Source organism: Marmota flaviventris, chromosome 4 (assembly GCF_047511675.1).
Source record: "Marmota flaviventris isolate mMarFla1 chromosome 4, mMarFla1.hap1, whole genome shotgun sequence".
Taxonomy (NCBI): Eukaryota; Metazoa; Chordata; class Mammalia; order Rodentia; family Sciuridae; genus Marmota; species Marmota flaviventris.
The window spans coordinates 89,275,905-89,299,956 of NC_092501.1; the positions used below are offsets into that span (position 1 = coordinate 89,275,905).

General features: G+C 35.2%; 1 protein-coding gene and 1 pseudogene across 1 annotated transcript in view; both read left to right on the plus strand.

Annotated features, from left to right (window-relative positions):
- Positions 1-24,052, plus strand: part of LOC139705503 (uncharacterized) — a 64,761-nt gene that overhangs the window by 13,902 nt on the left and 26,807 nt on the right. The window contains exon 2 of the mRNA XM_071611731.1: positions 20,664-20,772. Within this exon, the coding sequence (XP_071467832.1) occupies positions 20,664-20,772 (109 nt within the window). The remainder of the gene's footprint in view (positions 1-20,663; positions 20,773-24,052) is intronic.
- On the plus strand, positions 6,635-9,753 carry LOC114097613 (thyroid receptor-interacting protein 11 pseudogene; annotated as a pseudogene).

The following is a 24,052-nucleotide window of genomic DNA, read 5'->3' on the forward strand; positions in this document are numbered from 1 at the left end:
AAACTTTTACGCCTCACACATCAGATAGAGCACTAATCTCTAGGGTATATAAAGAACTCAAAAAACTAAACACAAAAAAAGCAAATAACTCAATCAACAAATGGGCCAAGGACCTGAAGAGACACTTCTCAGAAGAGGATATACTATCAATCAACGAATACATGAAAAAATGTTCATCATCCTCACAATTAGAGAAATTGCAAATCAAAACTACTCTAAGATATCATCTCACTCCAGTCAGAATGGCAGCTATTATGAAGACAAACAACAACAAGTATTGGCGTGGATGTGGGGGAAAAGGTACACTCATATATTGCTGGTGGGACTGCAAATTGGTGCAGTCAATTTGGAAAGCAGTATGGAGATTCCTTGGAAATCTGGAAATGGAACCACCATTTGACCCAGCTATCCCTCTCCTTGATTTATACCTCAAAGACTTAAAATCAGCATAGTACAGGGACACAGCCACATCAATGTTTATAGGAGCACAATTCACAATAGCTAAGCTGTGGAGCCAACCTAGATGCCCTTCTGTGGATGAATGGATAAAAAAAAAGTGGCCTATATACACAATGAAATTTTACTCATCAATAAAAGAAAATAAAATCATGGCATTTGCAGTTAAATGGATGGAGTTAGAGAAGATAATGCTAAGTGAAGTTAGTTGAATGTTTTGTTTGGTATAAGGAAGCTGATTCATAGTGGGATAGGATTCATAGTGGGGGGAATAGAGGCACTCTAGGTAGGGCAGAGGAATTAGAGGGGAAGGGAGGGGGCATGGAGTTAGAAATGATGGTGTAATGCAACGGACATCATTATCCAAAGTATATTTATGAAGACATAAATTGATGTGAATATACTTTGTATACAACCAGAGATATGAAAAATGTTTGCTCTATATGTGTAATAAGAATTGCAATGCATTCCACTGTCATATATAAATAAAAATAAATAAATAAAAGTAGGAATCATATAGCTAACTCGTAAATTTACTGGGAGGGGGTTGGGGTAGAGCTTAGCAGTAGAGTACACACTTGGGCTGAGCAAGGCCTTAGTTGGATGAATAGCAGTAAAACAAAAACAGAACAGAACAAAAAAGCAAAACAAAAAAGTTGTTGGAAGAATTAAATAAATGATATCATGTCTCTAAATTGTAAAGCAAATAACCCAGCTCCTTTCACAGGGCTCACTAATTCTCACTAATTTATTCTCCTTCCCACCCCCCTTTAGAAAGGCTATATATTTGCAGATTATATTAGAATATTTTAAAAATCATTATAACAACTTAGACATTTAGAGAATTTACGTATGCAGTTTTGATTGCTTTCAAGGAACTCCAGTGGTCCACGTAATGTAATAATTTGAACTTTGTCAATGTACACATGGTTTGCAGAGTTTTCATTTAACCTGGGCTCGAGCCTGTTCAGCAGCAAGCATCCTCATGTCAGCCTGACTTTATAGTTCTTAGCTCATGTTTCCATCCATGTACCTGTTGTGAAACAGGAAAATCTCTATATCTTTTGGAAAATGCCCCCTCTAAACAAAGGAACAAACAGGGAAAAAGCAAAACAAGGTAACAGCAAAAACATTCTAAATGTAACCAGCAAATAGTATCAGCCCATAACTGAAGAAAAAGTGAAGAAATCTGTGCTTATTCAGAAAAATAGAAATTTGGGATGAATTATGAAATTGGAATGCCACATGGACAAGTGGCTTGGATGCATATGATGAATTTTGTCATGCATTCTGTGAGGAGGTAAGGAGAGAAAACTCACAAACTTTCAATAAATTTTCCAGACATAATTTTATTATTAGCTTTATTAATGAATCTAGCTCTCAATTCACAGAATTATATAAGTCTTAAGGAGTTAATTAAAAGGTTTGAGTAATACTTGGCTGCACTTTATGGGAGGAATTCCATGCTATAATGGTATTTCTGGTTTGGGGAATTTGTAAAGGTCTCAGGACCCATCTCTTAAGATTGCCTGCTACATAGCATGAGTCTCTAAGATTTTGTCTCACTCCAGTCAGAATGGCAGCTATTAAGAATACAAACAACAATATGTGTTGGTGAGGATGTGGGGAAATATTTACACTCATACATTGCTGGTGGGACTGCAAATTGGAGCAGCCAATTTGGAAAGCAATATTGAGATTCCTTGGCAAGCTGGGCATGAAACCACCATTTGACACAGCTATCCCACTCCTCAGTCTATACCCAAAGGACTTAAAAGTAGCACACTCAGGGACACAGCCATATCAATGCTTATAGCAGCACAATTCACAATAGCTAAATTGTAGAAACAACCTAGATGTCCTTCAGTAGATGAATGGATAAAGAAAATGTGGTATATATACACAATGGAATATTATTCACCCTTCATCAAGAATGAAATCATGGCATTTGCTAGTAAATAGATGGAGCTGGACAATATCATAGTAAGTGAAATAAGCCAATTCCAAAGAACCAAAAGCTGAATGTTTTCTGATATGTGGATGCTAACCCACAGTAAGGGAGTAGGGTAGGGAAACAGAGAAACTTTGGATCAGACAGAAGGGAGTGAGGTTAGGTAGGAAGGATAGTAGAATGAATCTGACATTATTACCATATGTGCATATATGATTTCATGACTTGTATAATTCTACATAATGTATAATCAGAAGAACGAGAAGTTACACTCCACTTATGTGTGATGTTCAAAATGCATTCTACTGTCATGTATAACTACTTAGAACAAATAAAAAAAATAAATTGAAAAAATTCTTTATGTAAGAATCACAGCAAATAATCGGTTCCTAAAATAATCTAAATTATTTATTAGTCTAATAATCTAAAATAATCTCTAAAATACATTTTGATCTACTTCACAGTGTTACCGTGGCTCACGGTAAAGTCTCAATAAATACGAACTCTTAGAATTACATTCTTTTTGTTGTTGTTGTTTTTTGTTGTGCTGGTGGTGGTTTGTGGTACTAACGATTGAACCCAAGAATCCTCTACTAGTAAGCTACATTCCTATCTCCATTTTCCTTTTTACTTTTTTCTGGAACATGGACTCCTACTGACTCAGCCTCCTGAATATAATTCATCTTTTTGAAGAATATACTCTCTGTTTTTGAAGATGTTGTAGAAAGAACATATATGATAATGAGAATATCCTCAAAATTTATTTTCCCATGTAGACCATATTTAGTTTCAACATAAAATATTCACTTTCCTAAACCAAATTTTATTCTCAAATGTCATATTCTATTCACTATTCCATAAGGTTCAGGATGAGCAAGTGAGGAATATGTTATGCAATGACAGTAAGAGTTCCATGTTCCAGCATATGCTGGAATGTAACCTGTGTATGCCAATGTAATCTGTCAGATTAGGAGAATTAGTTTAATATGAGTGAGTGATAAAATATGACTATGCTACAAAGCACTTCTCAATTTAGGCTGCATTATTACAAAATGGCCTCCCCAATACAAAATAGATTGGGTCTCTTGCATAAGCAGCCAATCGGGCTATTCTTCAACTATCATTTGTTATTATTCATCTTCTATAGGATTATATCAAGGCAGAATATATCCAAAGAGATGTGAGTAGAATGGTGAAAGTGCTTGACCTTAAGCCACATAAGTTATGAGAGAAGAACTGGGAATAATTAGCCCAGAGAAAACAGTGCTTCATTTGGACATGGCTAAATATTTCTAGCTCCTTGAAACTCAACCATAGCTACTTTGTCAAAAACATAATTAGATATATTATTCATGATGTTTCATAACCTAATTTTTTCTTAACCCATTCAATGACTTCATACTATTGGTTATATGTATTTTTATAAATTCTTTTTTCCATGTGTATTTATACTTGACTTTCTTATTTTATTTGTGTCACTCTAGTGCCTCCCCTATTGAAGAGTGCTATATTTTTAATTCAGATTCAAAGAATGCATGAACTTTCAGAGAATTTGTAGTTCTTGAACTTATTTGCGTAATTTGTGATGTGTGTAAGCAGTTACATAGCTTATACCATATAATACACATTTTTCTTATTAGCTGTGGGACAAATGAACCATATTCCTGCGGTTGGGTAATTATTGTATTTTATTTCTTTATAATTTGTTTTTATTCTGCAAGTTTTGAGGTGTGTGTGTGTGTGTGTGTGTGTGTATTCTCACTGTGTGGATGGATTAGAAAAATATATATTTATGTAATTTTACTTTCATTTAATTGCTTTCTTTTGCATGTTTATGATTTAGCCTTGTTTTGACATAGGTGGGATATAATTATATATAGGTTTGAACTGTTTTGATCTTACATTTGTTTGTTTGTATATTGTTTTTTGTCCTTAATCCCACTTCTTTAGTTTTTCCCCATCACAGTACCAAATTTTCATGCTCTCTCTCCTCTTTTGTCTTTTAATTTTAGTTAATTTTTTGTAATTCCTTCTTTATAGTCAACATCAGCTACCTATCTCCTGACTCTCTTTTGTTTACTTACATATTTCAAACTTTTCTTGCCTTCCTACCCTATTTTCTCTTAAGAATCTTTAATTCCACTGACTAATAGAATTAGATAGTTAATTCAATTCTTACCCAATCCATGTGGTTGTGGTTATTGATAGTTTAAAGGACATAGTAGATACCTGCTGTTTAATTCTCGATTGAGTTCATGATTTTTTATTTTTGGTATTGATGGTACTGATGCTCCCCTCAACATTCCTGTATAGGTGGCAATTATTGCTGTAGATGTCAAAGTGGACAGCAGAAACTGTACAACTGTTGCTAACAGTAGTGCTATTCCTTGTTCCCACTTCCTGTAAGAGGGGCTGGAAAGTGATTGGAACATTTTAAGTTCACAGAGTTGAGATCTTGCTGTGGAATAATACTCACAACTCAGCCAAGTAAGTAACAGCAAATCTCACTCCACAAATGATAATCTAGCCCCACCTGAGCCTTCACATTACTTCAAGGGCAGAGAATTGGGGAAACAAAACCAAAACCCCCAAACCAAAAAAAAAAAACAGGTTCCAAGGAGGAACAATCACAGATGGCACCACAGGTTGCACCTGGGATATCTACTCATAAAGGAAAAAAGATAACAAGAATCTATCTCAACTGATGCACAAGTCCAACCAAGACCTCTGAAAACATGAGGAAATAGGCCAAGAAATCTCCTCCAAAATTCAGAATCTGCCTACAAAGCATCCCACAGATATGGAAGTAGATGAAATATCACACAAAGATTATAAAAATGATTATTAAAACGTTAAACTAAAAGAAGATCTAAACAATGAATAAAGAAAGCTAATATTGGAGATGAAAACCACTCCAATAAAGAAACAAAAATATTGAAAAGAAACCAGTCATAACTCCTGGAAATGAAAGATACAAATCATACTTCACAGTAGCTCAACTGTGGAACCAACCTAGATGCCCTTCAATAAATGAATGGATTAAAAAATGTGGCATATATACACAATGGAATATTACTCAGCTGTAACGGTCAGGCGAGCGTCGGAGGAAGAGACCACCAAGAGATTGTCTCATGCAACAGCAAAGGGTTTATTGGGGTCCAGCATGCTGGGGCTCAGAGCTCACTTGAATAGAGCAAAGAGCCCTGAGAACAGCTTAAGCAGAGCTTATATACTTTCCTTGGAGAGGGCAGGGAGGGAAGTTCATTGATGGGTCAGGGTGAGTGGGCGGTTTGCCTGCAACCCGGTGAGGGGATACATTCTGCAGTTTGGCAGTTGGGGACAGCACATTCTGGGAACAAGATTAGCAAACAGTTCTCAAGATTATTAACCTTTCAAGCAATAAAGGAAAATAAAATCATGGCATTTGCAGGTAATAGGATGGAGTTAAAGAAGATAATGCTTAGTGAAGTTAGCCAATTCCGAAAAAAAACAAATGCCAAATGTTTCCTTTGATATAAGGAGGCTGATTCAGAGTGGGATAGAGAGAGGGAGCATGGGAGGAATAGAGGAACTCTAGATTGGCCAGAGGGGTGGGAGGGGAAGGGAGGGGGCATGGGGTTAGAAATGTTGGTGGAATGTGATGATCATTATTATACAAAGTACATGTATGAAGACATTAATTGGTGTGCAAAAACTTTGTATAAAACCAGATATGTGGAAAATTGTGCTCTAAATGTGTAATAAGAATTGTAATGCATTCCAATGTCATATATATATAAAATAAAATTCCACTGGAAACTATCACTAACAGATTAGATTGCATAGAAAAAAGAGCTTGAGTCCTTAAGGACAGAACTTCAACTTCTGGCCTCCAAGACAGGGTAAAGGCTCTAGGATGGGTGTACTGGTGGCCAGCATGGAGGTGGCAGGATCAGCCCACGGAGCTGGGGGAGTCACTAACTCTGTGGGAGAATTCACCCAACCCGAGGGCTGAAAGTCCAGGAAGGGAGCAGAGGCCCCGCAGTGGTGATTGAGCCCCTGGCGGAAAGTTCCTGGTCAAAGCCCAGGCCAGGCCTCTATGTTTAAGGCAGAGCACCAAGGGTGGCAGGAACCCTGAATGCTTTGGTCATAATTGACCCTAGCAACGCTCCAGGACATTCAGCTGGAAGGTGGGTGGCCCTAGAGTTGTTTTTGGAGTAGAGCTGAGGGCTCTCTGAAGCTCTAGCAATGTCTTCGTGGTTTAGAGGCCTAGGCTTCAGCTTGGGCCAGTCCTTGGGTCAGGTGGGAGGCAGCTTGGCTTCCCCTACTGGCCAAGTCTCCAACTGCATAATAGATATGCCTGTGGAGGTCTCCAAAGCTGTGGAAGCTGGTTCACTTCGTTGTCGGAGAAAGAAAATTGAAGCCCCGGAATCAAGGTTGAGATCCGAGAATACAAGACTTCAAAAGTATTGTACTCATCTGGAAAAAAAGGATGAAGCATCACAGCTTCAAATAAACCTTCGATCTACAAGTTACCAAAATCAGCTGCAACACAAACAGGTAGAAATCAGCCATCTTCAAGCAAGCCAGATGGCAGTACGGGAGCAGTTGTTGAGCCTGCATTCAGCTGCTCAATCAGTACCTTCAGGAGTGGGTGGTGTACCAGCAACCAGAGCACCTTGTTCATTCGGTTATGGACTCAGTGAAATCTGCAAACTACAACATACTATTAAAGTCCTGGAACAAAACCGAAGTCAGGACATGGATCACCACCAACATGAAATGTCCATTTTGCAGAATGCACATCAACAGAAATTGGCGGAGTTAAATCACCAGCATCAACAGGTGTCAAATGACTATGAAGGACAGATTGCAGAACTTGAAAAGCTGTTACATGAAGGTGACTCAAGAGTTACAGTAACTGATGAGTCTCATGTCTGGGAGATGCAAAACATGATTCAGGTTCTACAAAGTGAAAAACTAGAGTCCATAAAAAGAATCACAGAACTTGAGGATACAATAAAAGACATAAAGAAAAAATTATCTTCTGCAGAACACGACAGAGATGTCCTGAAAAGAGAAAAAGAGCAGCTCAGTGTGGAAAAGCAACAAATAATTGAAGAATGTGAAAACTTGAAACTGGAATGTAGTAAATTGAAGCCTTCTGTGAGGGAGGAGAGTGATCCTGAGGCAGAAAAGGGAACAATTCCTCCACAGAGTTCATCAATGGGAGAAGTGTTCAGACTACAACAAGCCCTGTCTGATGCTGCAAATGAAGGAATGAGACTGAGTAATTTAAGACAGGATAGCAGTCTTGCTGAAGACAATCTGAAACTTCAAATGCACGTGCAAGTTTTAGAAAAAGAGAAGTCATTATTGAGTCAAGAAAAGGAAGAACTTCAGATATCACTTTGCAAACTTAGCCGGGAGTGTGAAGTCATTAAAAATAAGGCTTCAACAGACATGAATTTGAAAGTACAAATACATGACTTAACACTGAACTTGGAGGCTAAGGAGCAAGAACTGAATGAGAGTATTAATGAAAAGGAAATGCTGATAGCTCAGTTAGAAGAACTGGACAATGAGCACCAGGAAGATACAAAGCACATGAATTTGATAATAGACAAGCTATCAAAACAGCAAAATGAAGGAAATGGTCTAATCAAGAAGTTGAAACAAGATCTAGAGGATGAAAAAGAGAGACTTCATCAACTTGAGGAGGATAATATAGACATAACTAAAGCATTGCATGTACAGAAAGAAAAGTTAACTGAGAGTGCACTGAGCCTCCGTGATTTGCATTTAACCAAGCAGAAGCTTGAAGATAAAGTCAAAGATTTAGTAGGTCAGTTAAGTCAGTCACAAAAAAATAGTTTAAACATCCAGCAGGAAAACCTGGAACTTAAGGAACACATTAGCCAAAAGGAGGAGGAATTATGTAGAGTTTGGAACAAGTTAAGACATGCTGTTAATGAAGACTCTAACAGAAATTTTACGGATGACTTGCTTAAAGAAAGGGAAGTCGAAATTACAAACTTGAAGCAAAATCTTGCCGAAGTAGAACAGCTCAATGAAAATTTAAAGAAAGTTGCTTTTGATTTCAAAACAGAAAATGACAAGTTGATTTCAGCATGTGAAGGTGTAAGGCATCAGTTGGAAGAATGTATTGCTGGTAACAACGAAATTTCTCTAGAAAAAGACACTGTTATGGAGACGCTGAAAAGAGAGAAAGAACAGATACAAGTAGAACTGTGTCAGGCCAAAAAGAGACTGTTGGAAGAAGCAAACAATTACAGGCAGACTATTCAGGAACTCTCAAATGTATGTAATTGGAATACCTCTGCCTTACAGCTGGAACAGGAGCGTGTAGTGCAACTCAGTCAAGAGAAAGACTTTGAAATAGCAGGACTCAAAAAGAATATTGAGCAAATGGCTACTGATCAAAAAGAAACTAAGGAAATGTTGGCATCTCGTTTAGAAGAACAGAAGCAATTGATGCAACTTATAAATGAGAAAGAAGTTTTTATTGACCAACTCAAACAAGAAAGTTCAGCACTGCAAAAGGATTTAGATAAGTGTTCTCAGGCCTTAAAACAAAATGAAACTTTAAGGCAGACCATAGAAGCAAAAGACAGAAGTCTTAGCTCCATGAAAGAAGAAAACAGACATCTGCAAGAAGAATTGGAAAGACTTAGGGAACAGCGGAATCGAGTTGGAGCTGTGGCTGAGCCTCAAACCCTCGATAGTATCACAGAACTAGAATCTGAGGTATCTCAACTGAATGTCATCAAGAATCATCTGGAAGAGGAAGTTACACATCATCAAAAGGTCATTGACAATCAAAACCAGAGTCAAATGCAACTACTTCAGTCTCTACAGGAGCAGAAGGAGGAAATGGATAAATTTAAATACCAGTATGAGCAGATGAAGGCTGCACATACCCAACTGATTTTTAAAAAAGACAAGGAAATTAAGAATTTGCAGAAAACCATGGAACAAATAAAAGCCCAGGGGCATGAAGAGAGACAGGACATTCAAACAGAGAATGCTGATAGTTTTCCAGAAACAAAAGTGAAAAGCCTTAATATAGAAAATGGGAGTGAAAACCATGCCATATGTAAAGCCAAAATGGAAAAATTTGTGAAAAGAATCAAAGAACTAATACTTGAGATTCAACTTTGTAATTCAAAGAATGTATCTTTAACCAAACAGATCGATCAGCTGTCTAAAGATGAGGTTGAGAAACTCACTCAAATTATCCAGCAGAAAGACGAGCTCTTTGTGCTAGAATGTCTCCAGTTTCATACACTTAGGATGTCCTTGACCTCCAGCAGCAACTCCAGACCTTCAGTATGGAAAGAGAATAAGGATTATTTGTTAGTATCCATTTAACTATTTCAATTGACTACAAAGTCACTTCAGGTTAAATTCAATTTTCTAGGTGTTAAATATGTCCATAAGGAAAATGGTTTCTACACGTTAAGTGTGAGTCAAACCAAAAGTCACATCAATCATTTCCAATGGAAAAGTTAATTTTTAAGAATGTATCATTAAAATCTGGACTGTTTATCTAAACGCTTCTCTGGGTTATCAAAAAGAGTATTTAAAATTAATCTTTTTTTATTTTTGTAAATTAAGATAAAAGATGAATCAAGAGTTTCCAGCTTGAGCTGGGTGAAAGTCGGAGAGGAGAGAAAGCAGATTATGTGGCAGTTGCTTCTCTGACACCCGTAGTTTCTAGAACCATTAAGAACATTTTTATTAAAATTAACTTAGTATGAAACAAATTTTTAAATATAAATTATATTATAATTAAATATAAATTAATATTATTACCTTTAATTTAAATTTATTTTAATAATTAATTTTATGATAGTTTTATTACATTTAATTTAACTTGATTTTTTTGAGGACTTAAAATTTTATTTGTATTGCTTTTTAATTTAATAAAAATTTATATTAAATTATAACATAATTTATATTTAAAATTTATTAAATTTTATTTAAATTAATTTAATAAAATGTAAAGAAATGAATTTAAATAAAATTTAATATAAATCTGATTAATTAATATTCATTACATAATTTAATATAAATTTTCATACAATTAATTTTAATGAAAGTGTTCTTAGTGGTTTTGGAAGCTCCAGGTGTCAGAAAGGTATTTGTTGTATGATCTGCTTTTTTCTCTTCTCCGACTTCACCTAGTTTGGGCTGGTAACTTTTGATTTATCTTTTTTCTTAATTAACAAAAATCAAAAAGAGAAGACAAAATACCTAGTAGCTATAAATATATATCATCTTTTCTTCCTTTTTATTTCTTTTTAAAAAATTTTCTCTCAGTTTCAGCTTTTTGTTTTTTTACACACAATAATTAAAATACCTAACATAGAAAAGAAGGCAAGAGCACTAAAAGCTGCAAGAGAAAACCATCAGGTCTCATTTAGGAGCAAGCCACAAAGGCTAACTTCTGGCTTCTGAACTCAGATCCTAAAGAACAACAAGGCCCAGAATGAGATATTCAAAGAAAGCTCTTAAAGAAAAATGTTGTCAGTCAAGATTTCTAAATCCAGCAAAGCTCTTTCAAAATCAATGTAGAAAGAATTGCTTTACATGACATGGATAAGCTAAAAGAATTTATGATCACTGAAGAAGCACTACAAAAAATACTCAAAGATAAACTGCACAAAGATATACCCAAAAAAATAACTCCCAAAGCTCCTAAATAGATGATGACCATGAGAAGAGCAACCAACTAAATGAAAATTAAGACAGAATTAAATGTAGTAAAGAAACCAAAATATCAGAAAATTACAAACGCATATTCATAATAACCCTGAATGCATCTGGCCTCAACTCCTCAGTTAAAAGACACAGATTAATGGATTGGATCAAAAAACAAAATTCAACTAAATGTTGTTTGCAAGAACCCCTATCACCAGCAGACAGGTCATCCAAGTATAAAATTAATAAGGATTTTTCTGACTTTAATACTATAAATCAAATGTACCTAATAGACATCTACACACTATTTCACCCCCAAACAGCTGAAATGAATTTACCTTTTTCCAGAAGCTCATGGAATCTTTTCCATTATTGATCATATTTTAAAATGAGTACAAGACGATATTTATTGAGCTCTGCATATAAAATGTGTTCATGAATTTGATGTGCTTTGACAGAAACATGTGTTTTTCCAATAGCAAACAAGTATAAAAATACATCAAAGTATTGCTACAACTGCAGTTCCTAGAACCCATTATTTAAAATCCATTTTTTATTAAAATGTGACTCTATATTTTCAGAAACATGGGTTAATTATAAACCAAAATTTTTCTTGCTATATTTCATGATATTCCCTGTAAAGTATATTTTTAATTTGTTACATTTATGTTCCTCTCAAGAATGCTATAAAGCTACATCACATTTTTCCTTAGAAATAAAATCATATACGTTCAAAGGCTTTTGATGACTATTATTGTTGGACCAAAAAGGTAAAAGGTTATAACTTTCAAATGTCATTTTCTAATTATAGTGAGCAAATCAGAAAGTGATTTCTTTGTATATTACTGGTAGAATCTCTATGAGGGCTTTCAGTAGTACTTCCTTCACCATCTATTTTTGAAATGCACAGAATCTTCTGAAAACCAATGTGGGACTACAACTTAAATGTTCTTGTGTATAGCCATGACAGTGACTGGTACAGAGTTAGCACACAATCAATTCTTAGAGAAGCATGGAAAGAAATACATGGAAAAGATGACTAATTTATGTTAAGCACCATTGATCTATTCCCTCTTTTAAAGAAAATATTCTGGGGCTATGAATAAGTGCAGTTCAATGCAACTTAGGTAACAAAGCTTGGCCTTTCTTTAGGCACTAGTCCAGAAGTTTTGACTTTTGAAGATCTCAGTAGAATATTAAGACCCATTTTCAGTTTTAGAAATCATTAAATTATTTAATTGGCATTCAGTAAATTTAGTTTTTCAGTGCACAGACTGAGTTACCTCCACATCCTTTGTGGTGGTGCAAGAAGCATGGTCCTCTCTTGGAAAGCATGCTTCATTCTTTGTTTTGGTCAGTAACTCGGAAAACTGTCTCTCAGCAGGTCAGTGTTACAGAATTGTTTTATATAATGGTTACGTGTACATGTATCTTTGGGAATCTTTCTTGACCCAGAAAGGCATTGCCTTTCAGACCTTTTCCTGCCATATCTCCTAGTGATATATATCTGTAGAGCCGACTTTTACCAAGATGATCTAGGGTTGTGCCTATGTGGTAACCCTTGGCAATGTTACCTATTATTTTTATCACTTACCCCTGTTAGAAAATATTCCCTGTTAGAGAAATCTCAGAGATGGAAGTTCGTTTTGAATCTTTAAGGTTCTCAGGAGTACCCACTAAGACTGCACGTCCCCTGGGCAGTGTAATACCCAATGGTGTGCAGATAAGCCAGCTCCTCACAGGCCAGTAGGGAGTGTTAACAATGCCGATTTCCTGGGTATAAGCATTTCCTCCAAGGCTGATGACTAGCTACCAAAAGTTGAAAGTTTGCTTGTAAAATTCCTGAATATTGAGCAGTTATCTCTCACAAGCTGGTACAGTTTGGCTCCAGCATGCCACTGGCTTAATTAAGTCTTTATCAACCAACTGCCTGAAGAGAAGGATGACAGTTACCTAAGAGCGAGGATTTTGAGAAACAAGGCAATGGAATGTGAATAGGAAGAGAGAGGTGAAAGAAAAGAAAAGGGAAGGGAGGACTGAGAACACAGACTAGATGGTGTCATGCTGTCTCTGGGAAATGTAGTTGCCTAGAGTTGTACCAGTTGCAGGTGTGCAGGGCCCTTCTTGAACTGGGAGCTTGGTTTGAGCCAAGAATTGGAGAGAAGTCTGTCCTCAAGTGAGATGATGCCCCTGGGTTCATGTGTAGGGGCCTCCTTTCTTATATCCATTGTATTTCAGAACAAAGAAAACCTGCCACTTGATATTGCATTCTTTCCAGAAGTAATGCTTCCATTGATAATAAGATTATCTGAAATTGTCAAATACAACTAAAATTAAATCAGTAACCACCTCCTTAAGACAGGCAAATCAGCAAGTTTGTGATTTTAGGGAAACTGTATTTTCATTAACCTTTTGGGCCATACAAAGAGACTGACATCCCTATAAACTATGAAAATTGTGGGATTTATAGACTTTTAAACTAAGGTTAAAAATAGAAATATCAACTTTCTTTCACTCTCTAGGAAAGGCCTAACCTTGAGAAATTTCTTTTTTAAATCATTAGCAGCAATATTTTAGCTCTCCTCTCTTATATCAAGTTTTAAGATCATTATTCTGAATGTTACCATATCCCCAGCGCATATTGTTGAGCAACATGATAAATAAATAAAAAGGCAATCTTAGAAAAATGTATTAAGGCAATTTTCCTTATATAAGGAAAGTAAATTAACTCAGGAATACACCTACTATAAATCTGTAAGAATGTATCATTAAAATCTGGACTGTTTATCTACATGCTTCTCTGGGTATTTAACAATAGGAGTATTTAATTTTAAAATTCAATATAAAATAAAAGTTTAAAGTATATTATAATTAAATATAAATTAATTTTATTACATTTAATTTAAATTTATTTTATTAATTAATTTGTCAGTTTTATTACATTTAATTTAAATTTATTATTTAATTAGTTTTGTTTATTAATTTAATAAATTAATTTATAATAAATTATAATATAATTTATATCTAAAAATTTATTAAATTTTATTTAAATTAATTTAATAAAATAAATTTAATTTAAATAAAGTTTAACAAATCAGATTATTTAACATTACATAATTTTATATAAATTTTCATACAATTAAATTAATTTTAATGAAAGTGTTCTTAGTGGTTTTGGAAGCTGCAGGTTTCAGAAAGGTATTTGCTGTATGGTCTGCTTTTTTCTCTCTCCGACTTCACCTAGCTTGGGCTGGAAACTTTTGATTTGTCTTTTATCTTAAATCACAAAAATTAAAAAGGGAAGACAAAATACCTGGTAGCTCTCTCTCTATATCTCAGATTTTCTTTTTTATTTCTTTTTAAAAAATTTTCTCTCAGTTTCAACTTTTTCTTTATTTGATTTTCAAGCTCTTTTAGGATAGGGACATGTGGTTTATCTTTTAAACCTCCAGCAATTTATTAAAAAGAAAAGAAAGTACTAGTTGTGACTGTTTTACATAGTATGGGAAAAGGACCCAAAGCAAAAGTGCATCATCTTTAGAAGGATTTTTGTAAAAAGGGGGAGAAGAAGGTTTATTCCGGGGCGTTGCCAGTCCCCTACAACTCTGCGGATATGGTTCTCTATGATTTCATCAGTCATATAGGTTGATGTGACCAGCATCACCACAGCCAGGAGACACATTTGCATCCTAAGGACCAGTGAAATCACTTCCATGATACCAGCACTAGCTGTTTAGAACTTACAGTAGAGTATTTCTTTAGTTTTTTTTGCCACGAGACGCATTTGCATCTCAAGTAACAGTGAAAGCACTTCCACGGCACCAGCACCATCTATTTAGAACTTAAAAATCAGAGTATTTCTTAAATTTTTTTTATCAGCCCATTTTATTTTATTTTTTTTTTTTTAATTTTAGATTTTTTCTGCATCCAGTTTTTATTTTTTTTAATTTTTTTTTTTTAATTTTTTATTGTTGGCTGTTCAAAACATTACATAGTTCTTGATATATCATATTTCACAATTTGATTCAAGTGGGTTATGAGCTCCCATTTTTACCCCATATACAGATTGCAGAACCACATCAGTTACACATCCATTGATTTACATATTGCCATACTAGTGTCTGTTGTATTCTGCTGCCTTTCCTATCCTCTACTATCACCCCTCCCCTCCCCTCCCCTCCCCTCTTCTCTCTCTGCCCCCTCTACTGACATTCGTTTGTCCCCCTTGTATTATTTTTCCCCTTCCCCTCACTTCCTCTTGTATGAACTTTTGTATAACTCTGAGGGTCTCCTTCCGTTTCCATGCATTTTCCCTTCTCTCTCCCTTTCCCTCCCACCTCTCATCCCTGTTTAATGTTAATCTTCTTCTCATGCTCTTCGACCCTACTCTGTTCTTAGTTACTCTCCTTATATCAAAGAAGACATTTGGCATTTGTTTTTTAGGGATTGGCTAGCTTCACTTAGCATAATCTGCTCTAATGCCATCCATTTCCCTGTAAATTCTATGATTTTGTCATTTTTTAATGCAGAGTAATACTCCATTGTGTATAAATGCCACATTTTTTTTATCCATTCAACCATTGAAGGGCATCTAGGTTGGTTCCACAGTCTAGCTATTGTGAATTGTGCTGCTATGAACATCGATGTAGCAGTGTCCCTGTAGCATGCTCTTTTTAGGTCTTTAGGGAATAGACCGAGAAGGGGAATAGCTGGGTCAAATGGTGGCTCCATTCCCAGCTTTCCAAGAAATCTCCATACTGCTTTCCAAATTGGCTGCACCAATTTGCAGTCCCACCAGCAATGTACAAGTGTACCCTTTTCCCCACATCCTCGCCAGCACTTGTTGTTGTTTGACTTCATAATGGCTGCCAATCTAACTGGAGTGAGATGGTATCTTAGGGTGGTTTTGATTTGCATTTCTCTATCAGCCCATTTTAAAAAGTCCTGACTTTATGCTTCATTGTATGAGAATGTTCATATTTACAGTTTGAAGTAGTACATCGAAGAGCTATTTCTTGCACGTTTTGTAAATTAGGTATGCCTTTGAAATAGAAAATTTGTATGGCCAGAAAAGTTGGAAACAATGCTAGTCCAAATATGTAAAGAAGTCTTGCTCCAACTAGAGAGAAATTCTATCAACAAATTGGAATTTCCAAAGTAGAATTATAAACAAATTGGAATTTCCAAAATCACATGGTGAAAGTTAATGTGTATTGGCTAAATATTCCTAATCCCATCCTTCAGTGAAAGTTTTATCCTCTTCATCAAATAGTATCTTTATAAAAAGTTATTTTAATATAATTTTTGTGGTGCATTTCTTTACAGGCAAAAATAATAATTTATTCTTAATGGGTCAAAGAAAAAAAAAAGACAGGGTAAAGGAACTTGAATACTCAGCATGTAATAAAGGGGGAAAATAAAGCACCATATTCAGAATGCACAAGAACTCTGGGACAGGATTAAAAGAGCACACCTGAGTGTCATTGGGATAGAAAAGAACGTGGAAATACAGGCTGACGGCATTAAGAACATTTTCAATGAGATAAGTAAAAGAAAAATGTTCCTTTATCAGAAATGAGGGAGCATCCACATAAAGGGGGCATATAGGGCCCGAAATAGACAAGGTCAAAATAGAACGTAAGACACATGATAATCAAAATACCTAACATAGAAAAGAAGGAAAAAGCATTAAAAGCTGCAAGAGAAAACCATCAGGTCTCATTTAGGAGCAAGCCAGTAAGGCTCACTTCTGGCTTCTGAACTCAGATTCTACAGAAGAGGCCTGGAGTGAGATGTTCAAAGAAAGCTCTTAAGGAAAAATTTTGTCAATCAAGATTTCTAAATCTAGCAAAGCTCTTTCAAAATCGATGCCGAAAGAAAAGCTTTACATGACAGGGATAAGCTAAAAGAATTTATGATCACCAAAGAAGGCACTACAAAGAATACTCAAAGATAAACTGCACAAAGATGTACCCAAAAATAACCCCCAAAGCTCCTAAATAGATGATGACCATGAGAAGAACAACCAACTAAATGAAAATTAAGACAGAATTAAATATAGTAAACAAGCCAAAATATCAGAAATCTACAAACACATATCCATAATAACCCTGAATGCATATGGTCTCAACTCCCCAGTTAAAAGACACAGATTAATGGATTGGATCAAAAAACAAGATCTAAATAAAAGTTGTTTGCAACAACCCCTATCACCAGCAGACAGATCATACAAATATAAAGTTAATAAGGATTTTTCTGACTTTAATACTATAAATCAAATGTACTTAATAGACATCTACAGAATATTTCACCCCCAAACAGCTGAATTTACCTTCTTCTCAGAAACTCATGGAATCTTTTCCATTATTGACCATATTCTACGTCACGATATAACTCACAAATATTATATATTTCTAGGTCATGATATAAGTCACAAATGTATATATATATATATACATATATATATACGAGCATCTTATCAGATCATAATGGAATAAAACTAGGAAACAACAGCAAAAAAAAGGAACTACATAAGCACATGGTGATTGAACACCACTATTTAAATAAAATATGATCATAGAATATATGAGAAAAGAAATCCAGAAATTTTTAGAAAACAAATAAGAAAAGAGATACAAGACATCAAAATCTCTTGGACAGTAGGAAAGCAGTTCTAAGAGAAAAAATGAGTATCTACATTAAAAAAATAGAGATATCCCAAATAAACTTATGTTCCACTTCAAGGCCTTAGAAAAGGAAGAGCCAATTAATTCCAAAATGATCAGAAGACAGGAAATAATATCAGAGTCCAAATTAATGAATAGAGAATAAAAATATACAGGATCAATGCAATAAAGAGTTCTATGGAAAGCTTAATAAGATTGATGAACCCTTAGCAAAATCAACCAAAAGAAAGAGAAGACCCACATAAACATAATTAGAGATTTAAAGGGAGATATCATCACAGACACTTCTAAAACACACACAATCATTAGAAATTATTTTGAAATTTTATACTCCAATAAACTGGAAAATCCATAAGATACCAACGAATTTCTGGACAAATATGACCTGCCCAAGTTGAACCAGAAAGACATAGAAAACCTAAACAGACAAATATCAAGTAGTGAAATTGCAACAGCACAAAACCTTCCAACAGAGGAAAGCCCAGGACCCGGTGTATTCTCAGCCATGTTCTACCAGACCTTGAAAGAAGAACGAATACCAGTCATTCTCAATTTATTTCATTCCCAAATATATTCTATGAACACAGTATAATCCTCATACCAAAACCAGACACAGACACATCAAGGAAAGAAAACTACAGACAATATCACTAATGAACATAGATACAAAAATCCTTGATATTAGCAAGCCACATTAGAAATCACATCACAATAGACCATGATCAAGTGTATTATCCCAGGCATGCAAGGTTGATTCAACATATGCAAATCAATAAAATGTAATTTGCCACTCAAGCAAAATTAAGAACAAGAATCACATAATCATCTCAATAGACGTAGAAAAGGCCTTGGATAAAGTTCAACACCCTTTCGTGTTAAAAACATGAATGGAGAAACTAGGAAAAGAAAGAACTTACCTCAACATTACAAAGGCTGTAGATGACAAACCCAAAGCCTGTACTGAATGGAGAAAAACTGAAAGCATTTTCTGTAAAAGCAGGAACAAGACAAGGATGTTCAACCTCACAACTTCTATTCAATATAGTTCTTAAAATCCTAACCAGAGCAATCAGGCAAGAGAAGGAAAATAAAGATTTACAAATAGGAAATGAAGAAGTTAAACTTTCTGTTTGCTGATGACATGAGTCTATACTTAGAAGGCCCCAAACACTGCACCAGAAGACTAGAGCTGATAAATTAATTCAACGAAGTAGCATGACACAAGAGCAACATTCATAAATCCATAGCTTTTCTGTATTTCCACAGTGACTCTTCTGAGAATGAAATCAAGAAAACCATCCCATTCACAATATCCTAAAAAGATTCCTGGGAATTAATCTAACCAAGGAGGTGAAAGACAGCTATAATAAAAATTATAGAACAATGAAGATAGAAATATAAAAAGACCTTAGAAAATGGAAGACCTTCCATGATCTTGGATAGGCAGAATTAATATTGTTAAACGACCCTAACTACTAAAAGCAATATACATATTCATTGCCTTACCCATCAAAATACCAATGAGATTCTTAACACAACTAGAAAAAACTGTCCTAAAATTCATTTGTGAGAATAAGAGACATAGATTGAGCAATTCTGAGGAAGAAATGTGATACATGAGACATGACAATACCTGATCTCAAATTATACTATAGACCTACAGTAAAAACAAACAGTCTAGTACTGACATGAAAGTAGAAACGAAGACCAGTGGAATAAAATATTCAACACAGAGACCAACTCACATACATACATACAGCCATCTGACACTTGACAAAGGTGCCAAAAAATATATGCTGGAGAAAAGACAGCCTTTTAAACAATGATGCTAGAAAAACTGCATATCCATATGTAGAAGAATGAAACCAGATCCCTATCTCTCACCCTGCCCAAAAGTCAAATCAAAAGGGATCAATCACTTAGGAATTAGACTATAAATTTTGTAACTGCTAGAAGAATACCTAAGGTCAACATTCCATTATATTGGTGCAGGCACTCTCAAAACTCAAGAAATAAAACCAAGAATTAATAAGTTGGATGCCATCAAATTAAAAACTTCTGCACAGCAAAGAAAATGATTAAGACCATAAGGAGAGAGTCAACAGAATGGAAGAAAATCTTTGCCAGATGCTTCTCTGATAGGGTATTAATATCCAGAATATATAAGGAACTCCAAAAACTTAACACCAAAAAAAAAAATCAGTAAATGGACAAAAGAACTAAATAAATCTTTCTCAAAAGAAGAAACACAAATGACCAACAAATAAATAAGAAATATTCAACATCTCTAGCAATCAGGTAAATACCTATCAAAACCACACTAAGATTTCATGTCACTGTGGTGAATGACAATGATCAACTACGAATAGTAACAATAAATGCTGGCAAAGATGTGGGACAAAAGGTTTGCTCATACATTGTTGGTGTGACTGCAAATTAGTGCAATCGTTCAGTAAAGCAGTATGAAGATTCCACAAAAATGTAGGAATAGAACCATCATAGGTTCTGCAATTTTTGGTGTGTGTGTGTGTGTGTATTCTCACTGTGTGGGTAGATTTGAAAAATATATACTGTTTCTATTGATTGTAGTGGTAATATTTGTACAATAGAAATCAGCAAATATGTACTACAAATTGGGGCCTTTTGTATTTGGGGAGGAGTGGTGGGTTCTGGCCAGCATTTTTTTTACTCATTCACCAACATACCACTGGACATTGAACTGAGGCATTGCTGGAGATCTTATTTCTTTCCTTTTCTCCTTGAAGTCTGAGTTTCCAAGGAATTTCATACAATTTTAGCAATAGGTGAGTAAAAGAACACATGAACATGCTGTAAGCTCTTGTCTTCTTTTGCCCCTCTGGTTTCAGGCTAAAGGAGATCCAAATGAGTGAATATGATGCTGCAACCTATGAAAGATTTTCAGGTGCTGTTTGGCGACAGGTGCAGTCCCTCCGAATCATCTTGGATAATTTACAGGTAATCTTCCATTTGTGGATCAAGAAATAACTTGGGCCCAAATCTGGACACTTCCCCAAACTGTCATAGATGGTTAGCTGAACTCTAATCAGCCAATCAGAAAAAAATTAATCAGTGCCAAAGTGTCTATATTAAACTATGGTCTCACCACCATGCCTTAGCTGAGCAAAACACACCTAGTTAAGTGTTCCAAAGGAAAATATATTACCTTACCTTTCTTCCTATCCAAGAAGCAGTAAAATTACCAGTAACTCTAGCAGACACTAAACTTTCTCATTCCCCTCATGTAAGATCTTAGGGCATCTCACCTTTACTGGAAATTCACAAATATAAGTCATTTTATTCTGAAGAAACAGAGAAACATTCTGGATTATCCAGGTGACTATTCACTATCCCCTGCACCCCCTCTTACTGCTTTGTACTTGCCCCTGCACTGCCTGGATCTTTTCAGTTTCACAAAACTCTTGAGTCAGTTGATACTGCTATTGCTCCTAAAAATATTAAAATGTCAATATTTCCTAAGCAGAGATGTTATTTCTGGTCAGTTTGCACAAGTAATTAAGGAATGGTAGAATTCATACAAGTTTTCTTTTGCTTAATGCATCATTGAGCACTCACAAGTGTTTGAAGACTGAAACCAGCTGGTGAAGCAGTACTCTAGAAAGAAGAGACCTCTGAGTAGGGGACAGACTCGAGTACCAGGCTGCTTGGAAAATGGCAAATAGTATCTACAGTGACTAGTGTTCAGAGTTTGGGGATGTGCTTGGGGGTAGAAACTAGTGGAAGAGAAAGCTTAGAGAACAGGAATCCTAAAAGGTTGTGAGCACCATGCAGAGGCTGATATGTCTGTAACCAGGGAAGAGCCATGAAGATACATGAGCAAAGGAGTGGCATGGTCTGTCTTCATCAGGAAATGGCATGGCCAAGAAGGGAGAAGGTTGCAGAGATGGAGGTGAAAGCCAGAAATCAAATCATAAAATCATTTCAGTTGTTTAGGAGAGAAGTGATAGGAACTCAAAACAGGGGCAAATGAAGTGAAAATGGAAAAGTTGTGACAAATTCAAAAATCATGTTAGTGGCTGGAAAAGAAGACAGTGACTAACTGTGGTGGAGGGGAGTGGTGAATGGAGCAGAGAACTTTCTAACCCTAGAGGACAGACCTAGAGAACACAGGAAGAGGGAAGCCTTGATTAAAGAAAGCACATGTTTGCTTTGGATGTTAGTATGTTTTCTCACTACTAGCACACCTATGCTGAAGTGTCAAACATGATATTTGAAGTTTTTAATATGTGAACCATAATGGGATGGGGGAAGTGGAGGAACTTTTGATGCGGCAAAGGGGAGGGCCAGGAGGGGCTAAGGGGATAGGAAAGATGGTAGAATGAGATGGACAACATTACCCTAGGTACATGTATGATCACACAAATGATGCATCTCTACATCATGTACAACCAGAGAATTGAATTGCATTCTGCTGTCATGTACAACTAAGTAGAACAAATCAAAACAAGAAAAAAAAAATCATTCTTGCTAAAAATATATGTGAAGAACTATGAATTTAATAATAAACAGTGCCTAAATTTCCATGTTATTTTAAAATTTAAAATTTAAATTAAATAAATAAGATTTTAAAATTTAGATAAAAATCAAGAATACTTTCAGTTAATTCTGTTGGTTTTGGTTAATTAAGTTGGTATAATGAGGACTAGAAGTAAAAAGTGTGATACTTCATGTTACATATGGAAAAAGTGAATTTTTTTTCATTCTTTAAAATGATTACAAAAATATAAATTTAATCTGACTTTTTAAGCACAATCATGTCAGCAGTTTTTCTTGCTGAAATTTCTTGCAAATTGCAACATGTTATATAAAATTGCTCTGATTGCTGTGTGGCAAGGGGTCTGCACGAGGACAAAGGTGGGAGTAGGGAGGCCAGAGGGAGGCTGTGTGGTGGTACAAATGGGAATTAATGCTACACGTGAGGGATAGACATGCAAATGGCAGAGAGGGTCAGATACTGCCAGGAATTGAAAGGATTTACCAGTGGATTTCGTGGGTGAAACAGGACTCATGATGTCTCCTAGATATATGGCCTGAAGAGCTGAAAATAGTGGGTTGCCCTTTGCCTTTTGCTGAGGTGGATTCTGGGGTTTCGAACTTGTTAAGTTTAAGATGCCTATTATAGATGCACACCCATAGGTATGGTTCTCAGATCTTTTGAGCATTTTTAGTTCTTGAAGAAAAAGCACTGAAGTTGTTTTTCTTCATAAAAACAGAATGTAAAATGACAGTAATTTGTCATCCAAAGTAATGATTTAGAACCACATTTGTGTCCAAGGGTACAGATTCTTATAATTAGAATCACCTTTATTAATACGTGAATCTCTATTTTCCCTCACAATGAGGTGTTACTTTAAGAAAAAAAAAAAGGAATTCCTTGGAATAAGAAGATAAATATTTTTCCCTTCTTTGCAATATTCTTTCATTATTTAGATATTTTTAACTGTTATGTCAAAATATGTAAAACCAGAAAGTAAAATTTATTTCTACCAATTAATAATTTGTTATTTTATGGACAATATACAAAAAGTTCCTTAATATAGCAAATATTTGTGTCCAAATGGTTGGCTAAACATGGGGAATAGTAAAAATAATGGGAGCTAATATTAATGAGAGAATCACTCTTCCTAGCTATCCTCAAACATTCATTTACAGTTACCTATTCACCCAACAATAGTTATGGATGATCTTCTCCATACTTTGTTCTATATAGAATGCTTATGCTTTCTACCAATCTATTCTGAAAAAAATAATAGAAAACTGTCATAATTGTAGAGTTTATAGATGAAGGAAGTCTTGCTTAACCAGAACCCAAATAAGTGAAAACTTCAGATTAATCAGAATGTTTTCAGTGCTGAAATCACAGGCAGTATCACAAACCACAAAAATAACTGGTTTTGGTCAATTTTATTCATTTAATGTCCTCCATGCTACAAATGTGTGTGTATACTTTCTAGCTAACCAAGAGTTCCCAGAAAATAAATTAACCAGAATACATCATTCTCTGAGTATTTCAGTTAGTCAGAGTGTTCTGTATGTGAAAGTAATAAAACTATATTTCTTTTTTAGAAGAACCATAAGTTAGACTTTTCATATAATGTAATGTAGTCACACAATCTAATTTAATAATGAGTTCTTGTTAGTGTGAATTTAAAATATAATACAAGGGGCTGGGGATGTGGTTGAAGTGGTAAGATGCTCGCCGAGCATGTGTGAGGCA